Source organism: Suricata suricatta, chromosome 12 (assembly GCF_006229205.1).
Source record: "Suricata suricatta isolate VVHF042 chromosome 12, meerkat_22Aug2017_6uvM2_HiC, whole genome shotgun sequence".
In the NCBI taxonomy this organism is placed as follows: Eukaryota; Metazoa; Chordata; class Mammalia; order Carnivora; family Herpestidae; genus Suricata; species Suricata suricatta.
Window position 1 is genome coordinate 850,310 of NC_043711.1, and position 13,231 is coordinate 863,540.

General features: G+C 62.3%; 2 protein-coding genes across 2 annotated transcripts in view; both read right to left on the reverse strand.

Moving 5' to 3' along the window:
• The window catches only part of MEX3D (mex-3 RNA binding family member D), a 16,434-nt gene extending 7,579 nt beyond the window's left edge, over positions 1 to 8,855 (reverse strand). The window contains exons 1-3 of the mRNA XM_029916357.1: positions 8,697 to 8,855; positions 6,103 to 6,237; positions 204 to 265 (exon numbers count right to left, since the gene is read on the reverse strand). Of these exons, the coding sequence (XP_029772217.1) occupies positions 204 to 265; positions 6,103 to 6,237; positions 8,697 to 8,855 (356 nt within the window). The remainder of the gene's footprint in view (positions 1 to 203; positions 266 to 6,102; positions 6,238 to 8,696) is intronic.
• MBD3 (methyl-CpG binding domain protein 3) lies at positions 8,624 to 13,188 on the reverse strand. The gene is made up of 5 exons (XM_029915919.1): positions 12,816 to 13,188; positions 11,747 to 11,884; positions 10,966 to 11,056; positions 10,587 to 10,764; positions 8,624 to 10,086 (listed from the first exon to the last, which is right to left on the reverse strand). Exons 1-5 carry the CDS (start codon positions 12,915 to 12,917, stop codon positions 9,888 to 9,890), a joined length of 708 nt encoding a protein of 235 aa, XP_029771779.1. The 5' UTR covers positions 12,918 to 13,188; the 3' UTR covers positions 8,624 to 9,887.
• Between the last annotated feature and the right edge of the window lie 43 nt (positions 13,189 to 13,231).

Here is a 13,231-nt window from a genome sequence, read left to right on the forward strand (position 1 = left end):
GGTGCCCGGCGCGGGTGCTGGCCGAGCCCGCGCCTCCGCCACGTGGGTGGCGGTGTTTCCCGGCGGGGGGCGCCCTGGCCTGCGGGCTCCGAGAGCAGCCCGGCGCGCCCACCCCAGAGCCATCGTGCGCCCTCGGCCCTTTCTCCCGCGGCCCCTCGGGTTCGGGAAGGAGCCCTCCGGCGTCTCCCTGTGTAGTTTCTCACGATAAATGGGCTGGGGGCAGGCTCGCAGCGGGCCGGGCCGGGCTCCTGCCCGGCGGTGGAACCTGGGGCGGAGGACACAGCTCCCGAGGTGGGAGAGGGAGCGGCTGGCCCCCTTTGCCTGGCACCAGCTCTCCCCCTGACCGCGGCAGCCCACTCGCCACCCCACGCAGTGCCTGAGCCCCGGCCTCCTCCACCTCCCGTCAATTCTCCCCGCCCCGCGGACTTCCCAGAGGCGTCCCTGGCCAAAGACTGCACCCCTCCCTGCCTCGGTGTCTGTGCCTGGAACCTTCCCCACCCTGAAATGTCTTTCCTGAACCCCAGGTTGACATTCAGCCCAAGTTCTTCTCTCAGGGTCCCAGACTTGTGTTTTGTGCACTTGAACCCTCACGAGTATTTAATTACTTCATAATAACTTACGTGAGTGTCCTCCCTGCGGGACCAAGTGGGGGGGGGGATCGGGGAACCTGGGGGGACTTCCAGACCTGCTGTGACCCCCGGAAGCCCTGTGTGTGATTGGTTGGCGCTCCTGCTACCCCTCCCCCCTTCCCAGCCTCAAGCCTTGTCCCCGTCACCCCCACAAAAGTGTCCACCGGCCTCAGCTGGTGCTCCAGGGCCCACCCGCCCAGACTCTGGTCCACCTACACCTCCTTCCCCAGCACTCAACAGTGCCTTTTCTCAGGGCCAGGCCTTGGCCCGTGCTGATCCCCCCCTCCTGGGGCCCCAGCCAGGGTGGAAGGAGGTGGCCTGTCCTTTGGGCCAGCTGGAGGAGGGACAAACAAAAGGGTCAGGGGCTAGGAGCTGAGAAGGGGGCTCAGGAGGAAGTCGGGGACTGGACCAGGTGGGGAGAAGTCAGACGTGTTTGAGTCGTGGGAACTGAGAGGAATAGTGGGTGAAAGGAGAATCATTTGGTGGTGACAGGTGTGGGCTGCTCTGGGGGGCACTTCTGGAGGTTATGCACCCACATACATGTCCCTTGAAGCACCTCCTGGCCCATCAGCCTCCGCAGAGAGGGCCTCAGACAAGCTGGGTGCAGGGGGCTCATGTCCTGGGCCAGGCACTTGTGTACCAAGATGGCCGTCTCTTCCCCACCTGCCTGCTCTCTGGTTCCTGCCCCATTCACAAGTCCTGTCCTTCCCTCTGGGGGACTTGGGAGGGGAGGCAGCATCTGATGTTGGGGGGGGGGACAGATTCAGAGGGCCTGGGAGGCTACCCCCACCTCACAGCTGCCCCTGGAGGCACCGTGTCCTGGGGGTGGGGGGGGAGGCTTCACTCACACATGCAGGCATCCAGCCAACGGGAAGGTGGTGGAGGACAGAGAACATGAGGGGGCTTGGGAGTCAGCACAGTAGGCTGGTATTAACGCTTCAGCAGGAAGTTAGCTGGAAGGGTCAAGTTAGAGGAATCTAGAAAGTCAGGCAAAAAGAATTGGGAACTGGCGAGGCGGGGGGAAATAGAGGAATAAGCCAAGACTTTCCGTGAGAGCAGACGGTGAGTGGAGGGAGTTGTCCAAGAAATAAGGGAGGGGACTGTGGGGCCACGGTCTCTGGATAGTCAGGACCCCATAGCTTGTCCTGGGAAGACTTGTCAGTGGCCCTGGGACTCAGGTGCTTCCAGACCATATCATAAAGGATCAGGACAAAGAAGGCCTAGGATTCTGGGGGAAGTGATGGCTAACCCCAAGGTCTATATCAAGTGGGAAAAAGAGGGGCGCCTGGGTGGCTCAGTTGGTTGAGTGTCCAGCTTCGGCTCAGGTCAGGATCTCACGGTTCGTGGGTTCGAGCCCCACGTTGGGCTCTGTGCTGACAGCTCAGAGCCTGGACCCTGCTTCGGATTCTGTGTCCCTCTCTCTCTGACCCTCCCCTGCTCGTGCTGTCTCTCATAAATAAATAAAAAACATAAAAACATTTTTTTAATAATTAAAAAAAAGTGGGAAAAAGAATCAAGACGTTTCAGGCCAGCGAGGTCCTCAGATCATCTCGGCACACCGCAGGGTGCACTCCAGCAAAATGAGGGAGGAAGAAAATGAAGTCACAGGTGTGGCCCTGGGAAGTGACGCAGGGGGCTCCGGGAAGTGGGGCTGGGCACTGCCCGCCGCCTCGAGCTGCGGGAGGCGGGCATTGGGAGCACAGACAGCTGCCAACTGAAGAAGGAGGCTGCTGAGCCGCACAGGAACTCGGAGTCAGACGGAGAGAGGGGAGCAGGGACTCCAGCGTCTTCGCTCACGGGCCATCGGGACGTGTGAAGGCGGCCTGTTTGACGGTTGTGTGGGTGGTCAGTAGTGGCCCTGTGGTCCTTCTAGAAGTGTGAACCACCGGCCTCCAGGCGGTTCGAACGCTGCAGTATTCAGGAGGCAGAAGGTGGTGTCTGCAGTGTGGCTTGAAACACACCAGGAACAGGACAGAGCGAGGGAGGGGCGGCCGGGTGACAGGCTGTGAAGGTGGACCCCCGGCTCTCACGCCGCCCTCGGCGTTCAGGCCGGTCCCTCTCCGCGGGGCTGTCCCGGGGGCTGTTCTGTCCAGCAGCAGCCCTGGCCTCCGCTACCTGATTCCAGGAGCCACCCGACCTGCTCCCCTTGGTTAGTTGTCTTTGGTCTTAGCAAATTAACACAAACGAGGTGGCTTCCAGCCCCAATTTACTCTCTGCAAGTCCCGGAGCCTAGAAATCCCGGGTCAAGATAGGGCAGCTCCGTGGCTGCGGACGCATCACTGCAGCTGGCCTCCATAGCACGTGGCCCCCCATTGTGCCTCTGTGTCCACATTGCTCCTGAGAACAGTCAGTGGCCATTGGATTCAGGGCCAGCCTACTGCAGTGTGGCCGCATCTTAACTCATTACATCTACAAAGACCCTACTTCCAAGTAGGACCCCATTCACAGGTTCAGGGATCAGGGCATGGACAAATCTTTTGGGAGGGGACACAGTGCGACCCAGAGCACACCCCCCGTCCCCCCGCAGGACAACCCAAAATGTCTGCACTCCCTCGGGACACAGTCACCCGGCTTGCGAAGCGCTCACCCTTCCCTGGGTAGTTGGAGGCGGGCTCTCGTGAGAGTCAGGGTCCCGGACACTGCACCCACCCCTGCCTCGTCTGAGATTCCGCCAGTAGGATGTTGGAACGGAACCACGTGGGAGCGGAGGGGGCGGGGCAGGGGCAGTGCTGGGGGCGGGGCCCTAAGCATCCTTGCTGATGCTGGTGCCGGCTCGTGGGCTTCGTTTTATTTCAAAACTTTCTGTAAAAGGGGCGGTTGAGCGTCCGACTTCGGCCCAGGTCATGATCTCACAGTTCGTGGGTTCGAGCCCCGCATCAGGCTCTGTGCTGACAGCTAGCTTAGAACCTGGAGCCTGCTTCCAGTTCTGTATCTTCTCTCTCTGCCCCTCCCCTGCTCATGATCTGTCTCTGTCTCTCAAGAATAAACAAATGTTAAAAGTTAAAAAAAGAACTTTCTGTAATTAAAAAAAAGCCATTTTCTTAAAGTGTATGTATGTATGTATGTATGTATGTATTTAGAGAGTGGGAAAGGGACAGAGAGAGAGGGAGAGGGAATGCCAAACAGGCTCCGTGCTGATAGTTCCATTCGGGGCTCGAACACACAAACCATGAGATCATGACCCAAGCTGAGGCTGCTTTACCGACTGAGTCTACCAGGCACCTGCCCGAAAAAAAATTTTTTTTAAGTTTATGTATTAAGTTTACTTTGAGAGAGCATGAGCAGGGGAGAGGCAGAGAAAGGGAGAGAGAGGGAATCCTAAGCAGGTTCCACACGGTCAGCACAGAGCCCAACGCAGGGGTTTGAATTCACGAGCTGTGAGATCATGACCTGATCCAAAACCAAGAGTCGGACACTTAACCAACTAAGCCACCCAGGCACCCCTATTTTTAAGTTTAGAAACTGTCCTTTGAGAGATTCGGTTGGAGAGGTCTGTAAATGAGAACAGCACCCAAATCCCCCTCGCTGGGGCGGGGCTGACGTCCACTGCCCCAGGACGGACCCTGCACACAGGACGCTCCGGGAGGGACCCAGACACGAGAGGCCACGCAGGGTGTGAGCCCACATGCGGAACCGTCCAGAACAGGCTGGTCCACGGACGGGGGTGGGGGGGACCAAGAAGGATACAATGCCGCATGGAGGAAAACGCCCCGCAGATCAGCACGACCTTGGGGAGAGGTTCTCTGGGGAGCACGGGCTGGGCTCCTTTGCCTCATGAGGATTTTAGTGATATTTGGTTTTAACTGTATGCTTTTTTTTTTTTAACAGTTCTTGAAATGTGTTTGGGAAACGCTGCAATAGAGACCCTATGACACCAGCTCCCGGGGACGCTTCGTGGGGCCCGAGTGGCTCGGCCGGGGCCGAGGTGCGTGCCCCGCCCGCCGGGCTCCCCTGCCAGGGCTGCCCTCCTCCGTGGGCACATCCTGAAAGAACAGGAAATAGTCTTATTCTTCCCCGGAGTTGGCGCCGTCAGCCTTCTCCGTCATCGAAGTCCCGGGGGCTCCGGGCAGATGACCTGGGGCGCAAGGCCACGTTCGTGAGTCAGGTGGTGTTCGGCCGTAATGTACATACAATGAAACACACTTTTTTAAAAACAAAATCTTAATCCCAGGTACTTAACACACAGTGTGGTATTCGCTTCAGAAAACAACCCCGTTTCTACTGTCACAGCGGTGAGCTCCTCCCACCAGCCTCGCTGCTGCGGGCCTCGGCCGGGCCACCCCGGAGGACCGGCTCGGCTGGAGCTCCGCAGTGTCCATGGCCTTGCTCTGGGGGCCTCCTGCAGCCTGTGTTCACGCGTGTCCTTTTTTTTCTTTTTTTAAAGATTTCTGGCGCAGCAGCTTTGCGTCCCCGCTTTCTAGTGGCCCCTGGAGGCCTCCCGCTCTCCCCGAGAGCCTTGTGGGCACCCTTGGTCCCTCCAAGGTGGCTGAGATCTCTGCATGCGCGTGGGGTTCCTGAGACCTGAAATCTGTTTAGTTTTAAAATTGAGATAATGGGGGCGCTTGGGGGGCTCAGTCAGTTAAGCGTCTGGCTTTGGCTCAGGTCATGATCTCACGGTTTGTGGGTGTGAGTCCTGGGTCAGGTTCTGTGCTGACAGCTCGGAGCCTGGAGCTGCTCTGGGTTCTGTGGCTCCCCCACGCCCTGCCCTTCCCCGCCTCAAGCTCGCTCTCTCTTTCAAAAATAAATAAACATTAATGTGGGTTCGAGCCCCGCATTGGGCTTTGTGCTGACAGCTCAGAGCCTGGGGCCTGTCTTCAGATTCTGTGTCTCCCTCTCTCTCTGACCCTCCCCCACTCACACTGTCTCTCTCTCTCTCTCTCTCTCAAAAGATAAATAAAACATTTTAAAAAATTTAAAAAAAGTTTAAACTTGAGATAATTTATTTGCATCAAAGTTTGCCCTTTTACTTATTAAAATTTTTTTAATATTTAGTTTTGAGAGAGAGAGAGAATATGAGCAGGGGAGGGGCAGAGAGGGAGACACAGAATCAGAAGCAGCTCCAGGCTCTGAACTGTCAGCACAGAGCCTGACGCCGGGCTCGAACCCACAAACCCTGAGATCATGACCTGAGCCGAAGTTGGACGCTCAACCGAGCCCCCCAGGCGCCCCAAAGTTTTTTTGCCCTTTTAGACAGTTCAGTGGCTTTTAGTAAAATCAAGAATCTGTGCAATTGTCACTGCTGTCAATTTTAGAACATGATCATTATGTGGAAGAGACACGGGTCCCCACTAGCCACCCCAGCCCCCTAGCCCCCGAGCCCCTAGCCCCCCGAGTCCACTTTCTGTCTGTATGGGGCGCCCTCTCCTGAGGCTTCACATAAGCGAGTCCCGCTCTGGCCGTGTCAAGGGCTCTCCGGGGAAAGGGAACCAGCAGGGCCCATGGAGAGATCTCTGCGGGGAGATCTCTGGCTCACGCGGCTGTAGCGGCCCAGCGGCCCACGGCCGTCGTCCGCAGCGGGAGGCCCGGGAGGCTCGGCGTCCGGCGGAGTCTCAGGCCTGGCGCCAGCGGCCGAGGCTGAGCGGCTCGGCCTTCCTACACCTTTCGGTTCCTTTTGGGCCCCGGTGGGTGAACGATGCCCAGGGTGGCAAGCGACGTCTCTCCGCCCCGCCGGCGGGGCCACATTCTCCTCCCTTCCAGACATGTGCGTGGACACCCCCGGCACTAGCGTGTGCCAGCGCCCTGGGCACCCCTCGGCCTGGCACGTTGATGCAAAATTAACATCATGTTTGAATAGAGAAATCACGGTAGCCTCTCGTGTCTGGACCCCTCCCCGAGCGACGCGAGTTCAGGGTGGTTGGAGGGGCGGCCCGAGGGGCGGCCGGGCTGCTGCTGTGGCCGAGTGGCGTGCGCGTGCGCGGACATATTTTCGGTGGCCATTTATTTGTTGATAGACCCTTGAGTTATTTCCATTTTATGAGTGCCTTGAATCTTGACCAGTACTTACCCAATCTTACCGGGGGTGGGGGCCTGGGGCACCCCCCTAGCAAAAGCAAAGAGTCCTTTTTCTAGATTTTTTTTTCTTTTTTTAAGTAGTCTTCATGCCCAAGGGCTCCAAACTCATGACCCTGAAATCAAGACCTGAGCTGAGATCCAGAGTTATGTATTTCAGGAGCGCCTGGGGGGCTCAGGCAGTTAAGTGGCCAACTCTTGATTTCTGCTCAGCCCATGATCTCACGGTTGGTGGGCTGGAGCCCTGCGTCGGCTCTGTGCTGACAGCGTGGAGCCTGCTTGGGGTCCTCTCTCTCCCCCTCTTTGCCCTTCCCCGATGCAGTCTCTCTTTCTCTCAAGGAAAAAAAAAAAAAAGAGAAACAGATGCCCAAACCAACTGAGCCGCCCAGACGCTCCTGAGAGTCTCTGTTCTAGAACGTGCGTTCGAACTTTCCAGATGACAGAATGTTCTCTGTCTGCTCTGTCCGGTTCAGTAGCCCCCAGCCATGTGTGAGGAATGGGCTGTTTAGATAGTTGTGGCCAATTTGAACTGGAACAGCCATCTGTGGCTGGTGGCCGTCCTACCGGACTATTCCAGAAATCTGAGCCAGCTGGTCCCTCTGGCCCAGTCCTGCCACCATTTGACTAGGAAGCGGCCCCGTTCTGTTAGGAGCTCCTGCCTTGGCCACCCCCACCCCCGCCCCCGCCCAGCTCCTCCTCCCACGCCTTGGGCCCTGAGCCTGACCAGCCCTAGGCCTCATGCTGCCGCTGCCAGCCTCCCCGAGGGCCCTGCGCCCAGAGGCCAGGCGGTGGCAGTGAGCTTGGACGGAAGGGGCCAGACAGCCAAGCTGCAAGGACCAGGCCAGGCTGGGCTGCCAGAGAAGACAAGGGATCTTCAGGGTCATGTGCTGGGAGGCAGGAAGACGGCTGGACCCCGGCTGCTGGCCGTGAGGTCAGAGGAGGGGCCGCGGGCCGAGGATTCGGTGCTGCCGGAAGCCAGAGAAGAGGGGAGATGGGGCTCCATGGGCCCCAGGGGAACCAGCCCTGCCCAGGCCTGGGGGTCAGGACTTACAGCTCCAGGACTGTCAGAGTCCAAGTGCGGTGATGGGTCACAGCGGCTCCGGTAGCCTCACGGGGCTCAGAATGTTCTATGCCTGTTCCGAACTGGGGGCAGCTGGACACCTGGTGCAGACATGAGGTTGGTTCCAGTCTGTGGCGTAGATGTCCCTGAGCTGGTGGCGCCCGGCAGGTGGCGCTGGGAGAGGCTGGAGCCAGACCCATCCCGTGCCCTGTGGCCCAGAGCCCCCTCCCCAGTCCCCGCATGAAGTCTCTCTGGGGCCAGGAAAGAATTCAGGAGGGGCCCTTGGGCTCGGAAAGTGCCCCAGTCAAAGTCAGGAAGGGCTCAGGGCTGCGCAGAGACTGACTGTGGGCAGGTGGCATTTCACCAGGCAGGGCTTGGGCGGGAGACTGAAGCCCCAGGTGGCAGGGGTGCGGAGCAGAGGGGGTCCACGCTGCCGCCTCCCCACCGCCCCGGGCAGGGCAGACCGTCCGCTGCCTGCAGAAGCAGGGCAGGTCTGGGGACCGGTCAACGTCATCTTGTCAGGGCAGGCCCTTCGGACACCAGCCAGGACGCGCCGCAGCTGGGCTCCCGGCACAGACCCCCACGCCTGAGACCTGGGATTCCTCTGCGCCCCAGTCTGGGTGCAGGGGGCCCGGGGTCTCTGAGGCTGTCACCAGGACTCCTCCCTATAGGGCTCAGGTGCCGAGTCCTCCAGAAACCTTCACGAGACTGGCTCTTTCCCCAAAAGCGATGGGAGCCCCTGAGGCCCCATGGGACCCCGTGTGCCCTGGGAAAGGCCCCAGGGGTCCTCAGACTCCCTGTCGTCAGCCAGCCCACGAGAAGGCAACAAACACACGCCCCGGTGCCGAAGGCCCAGGTGGGGTCTGTCTCCCCTGGACACAGAGGCCCTGGGTCTTCGAAATAAAACTAAGGCTGCAAACCACACTCACCGAGATGGCTTTATTCAACGGTTGCCCCCCGACAGGGTGCCGCCCGGGCCCCCGCACTCAGGCCCGCACAGGGGCCAGCCCCGGACGGAGCTCCCTCTCGGCGGCTTGCGGAGGGGCCTTCCCGAGGGCCTGCGGGGGCTCGGTGTCCCCAGCACCGGCACCACGGCCCCCGCGGGGCACCCCGGGAGTGGCCCTCGAGGGCTTGTGCTTTGACTGGGCTTGGAACATGCTGCCGGCGGGGCGTCCCCGAGGAGCAGTGGCCCCACACCTGCCCTGCCCCCTGCATCAGCCAGGGCGACAGCCGCTCGGGGCGGGAGGGGACAGGGGGGCTCCCCTCACCCAAGGCACTCAGGGTTGGAGGGGTGGGGATTAAGGAACACGATCCGGACGACCTGTGCCTGCAGCTCCCCGGAGGCTGCTGCTCAGGGCACCAGGTGCCTGGAAATGCTTGGCCGTACAACGCCCCCCAGGATGGGCAGTCGGGGACCCCCGAGAGCTGGCGTCACTGTCCCTGCCACACGGGGGAGGGAGCAGGGAGGCATGGACGCCACCCTGCGCGTCGGCCGCCAGTATTCTGTCTCTGGTGGCGGAGCCTCCGGTGGGACCAGGACAGCGCAGCGCAGGGTTCACGTCCGCGTGTGGCACACACGCGGCTCGAGCTGGTCCCGGCCGGCCGGCCTCCTCCGCGTCCCGGGTTTGTTGAAGGAAAGCGTCTGGGTGGCACCAGGGCCTCCAGGTGAGCTCCAGGCCAGCACGCAGCGGGGCGGTCCGTACCCCCTTCGGAGCAGCCGGCGGGCCAGCCCTGGAGCAACGTTCCTCGCAGGGATGGGAGAGCAAGACTAGTCCAAAGCCTGTTTCTCCAGCCCCTCGGGGACCCTCACAGGCCACCCGGTGGCAGCTGTGGGGACAAGGCTGGCTCTGAGCCCACCGCGGAGTGCCGGCTCCGAGGAGGGGCCTCCCACAGGCAGGCGCTGTCCTCCAGCCGTGCCCCCCGGGACCCCGGGGAGGGGACACGCCTGGGAAGACCTGGAGGCCACCTTCCTCCCGGGCCACACAGCCTGGTCCGAGTGTGGAGGCGGCAGGGTGCGCAGGCGGCTCCCCGCAGGGGGGGCCTCTGAGAGGAAGAGGCGAGGTCTGCGCCCTGGCAGGGGGGAGGGGGACGCCGGCCCAGCCGCAGCCCTGCAGGGGGCTCTCCCCTCATCCCTAAGGTCGCTGCCCAAGTGCCAGCCGTGGCCCGGTGCCCTCCGGCCGCGACCCGCTCTACACGTGCTCCCCGTCTGGGTCCTGGTCGGGCTCCTCGTCCGAGTCGGCGTCCGCGTCTGCGTCGTCCTCGTCGGTGCCCGGCTTGTCCAGCGGGGCCTCGCCGTCGCGGGCCAGCTCCTCCACGTGCGCCAGCATGTCGGCCATCAGCGCCTCCTCCAGCCGCTTGCGCACCTGCTGCACCAGCTCCTCCTGCTTCCTGGGGACACAGGGGCTGCGCTGGCCGGGCCGTCCCGCTTCGAGGCGGTGTGAGGCCAGGAGGGGGTGCGGGCAGGTGCGCGGGGCAGGCCACCTCTGGGCCCCTCGGCCCCTCATCCTAGGTGCAGAGCAACCTTCATCCAGCGAGCGGCCCCTGGCTCAGCCCCTGGGCCCTACGGTCCGACTCCACCCCCGCTCCTGTCTGCGCCCCTCCCGGCAGGCCCTGCAGGCACAGCCTCTGAGTCACCACCTGCTGGCCTCCTCCTGGGGTCCAGCGCACGTGCACATGTCCCCAACCTGTCGCCCGAGCGGGGTGTGCAAAGAGAAAGCAGACAACAGTGTTGGGTCACTGTGTCCAGCCAGTGTCACTGGCCCCCTGGTTGACGGGGTTTTGCAGGCGGACAAGTCTAGGCAGAAAAGAGCTTTCTCGGTCTTTTGGCGGTTGTCACCACAGCCTAGAGAGCCGTCCGCCTTCCCTCCCTGTGGCCACGTGGGCGGTACCTGATGTCCTCGTCGGTCACCATGAAGGCCTTGCAGAGGGGCTGGGCCGTGTTCAGCCACACGCCGGGGTTCTTCTCCACGGCGGCCGAGAGCTGCCCGGTGATGGGCGTGGTGCTTGTGTGCAGGGCGCTGGCCAGGGCTGAGAGCAGGGTCTCGTCCGTGCAGCCGGGTCCCACGCCTGCGGGGGCAGGAGGCCGCGCCCCCTCAGCCTCTGATTCGGCTCCCGTCTCCCGTGACAGCAGCAGAGGCTGTGCCTCGGGCGCCTCCACAGCGTGTGAGCGAAATCACCCGCACTGGAGCCGCTCAGGGGCCCCCGGGACAGCCGCCCCGCCCCGCCCCTGCACTGCAGCCTCGCCAGGGGCGCCCACCGCGGGGCTACCTTGCAGGCCTTTGGGGAGGTCCATGGTCTTCACCAGCTCCTCGGCGACGTCAAAGGCATTGAGGCCGCTCAGCTTCTTCTCCCAGAAGAGCTGCCGCCGGACACACAGACATGAGGCCGACTGATGGCCAGCCCTGCCCCCACCGCAGGCAGCTGTGTCCCGGCGGCCCAGACCAGAGCAGGGGTGCTCTGCGTGTGCGGCGGCAGTCCCGGTGGGACCTCTGACCCCCACACCAGCCGGAGCTCCTTGCTTGGGAATGAGGGTGCTGCCGGCCTCTTCCTGGTCCTCCCGGGCCAGAGAAACCCCAATCCAGGGAGTCAGACCTGCCGTCAGCCTTGGCAGTCTATGGTTCCCAAGATGGCCCAACCCCAGGGGGGGCAAGGCAAGTTCAGAAGTCCAATGTCTACCCAGGGCTAAGCTGCGAAGCCCACCAGAGGCCCCGGGTGCAGAGGGACGGACCCAGTCCACCCCACCATGGCCGGGAACCATCGACAGGCAGGAGGCCCCACTGCGCCTGAAGGTATGAGGGGCTGATGCCCACCGACAGCACCCAGGACTCTGGGGACAGTGTGCTGGGAGCCGTGGCCCGAAGCAGCACGCAGACACGTCTCTGAACGGTTACCTAGTCGGCTACAACCCAAAAGCCACCGTGGGCGATGTAGATGGCGTGGGGCGCCGGCTCGTGCCCACGCCCGCACGCCGGCTGCGCAGGGCCATTCGGGATCGCGCACGAGAGCCCGGGGCACTCCCGGTCTGTAGAAGGTGGGCTGTGAGGCTCACCTGGCGAGGCTGCTCCACGGCCTTCTGCGGGTCACTCTTCACCTTGTTGCTGGGGTGGTTGGTGATCTTGGTCACTGGCTGCTTGAAGATGGAGGCCGTCTGCCTGACGGGGAGGGCTGTGTTCAGGTCGGGCTTGCCCTGCAGAGACACATGAGTTGGCACCACCGCTCTGGGGGGCCCGGGGGAGAGGCCCCGCATCCCTCGGTCACCAGCATACCCCTTGGCATTCACAGATCTGGGGTGATGCCAAGCCCGAAGCCCCTCGGGACAGGCATCCGTCAGAGACCGGGGGACACACAGTGTCACCGCACACCAGCTGAAGGTGGGCTGCTTTCTGGTCCCACTGCCGGGGGACACAGTGTGGCAGACACGCCAGACATAGCCGGGGCGGCGGGCCTGTGGCCTCTCCCAGAGACAGAATGAAGAGGGTATCTTCCCTTCTTTCTGCTTTTCCGTGGCTTCCAAGTTGCTCTCAACAAATAGTTGAGGCTCCACCACCAGGACAAGTAAACTAAACCGTGGAAACATCTCTCTCCACCAAAAGCATTTATGTTTTTTAACGTGTTTTTTAAAAAATATCTTTCCTCCCAAGAAATCCTATGCCCAACGTAGGGCTCGAACTCATGACGCCAAGACCAGGACTATCTGCATGCTCCACCGACTGAGCCAGCCTGGCACCCCCCCAAAAGTAGGTTTTACCTGTGAGCCCAGAGGCCTGGAGCCCCCCTTGGCCTGGACCCCCCGCTGGGCCTGGAGCCCCCCCTGGGCCCGGAGCTCCCCTGGGCCCGGAGCTCACCTTGACCCGGAGCCCCCCTGGGCCCGGAGCTCCCCTGGGCCCAGAGCTCACCTTGACCCGGAGCCCCCCTGGTCCCGGAGCTCACCTTGACCCAGAGCTCCCCTGGGCCCGGAGCTCCCCTGGGCCCGGAGCTCACCTTGACCCGGAGCTCACCTTGACCCGGAGCCCCCCTGGGCCCGGAGCTCTCCTGGGACCCGGAGCTCACCTTGACCTGGAGGCCCCGTGGGCCCGGAGCTCACCTTGACCCGGAGCCCCTGTGGGCCTGGAGCTCACCTTGACCTGGCTGGAGGAGTCGTAGCGGACCCTCTGGCGGCTCTTGTTCATCTTGCTCATTAGCAGCTTGCCCGTCCGGAAGTCAAAGGTGCTCAGGTCCATAGAGCCCCCCAGGTACCGGGCCAGCTGGGGCTTGCTCCGGAACTTCTTTCCACTGGGGCTGCGGACACAGAGGGGTCAGGGTGGGCAGGGCGTGCTGGGCTACCCCTGCCCCCGAGCCGCTGCTTGGCCAGGGCCCCCAGCAGGGGCGGACAGGCTGACTGGAGAGGGGTGGGCCCCGCCCTGGGGGCCCGGCTGGCGTTCCAGAACATCCAGAAGGAGAATAAGGCCGTGTTCTTGAGAAACGAGCCCAGGACAGCAGGGGCTTGAGGGACAACCTCTAACAGCAGTCTATTTCCCGCGGGCGCCACGCTGGG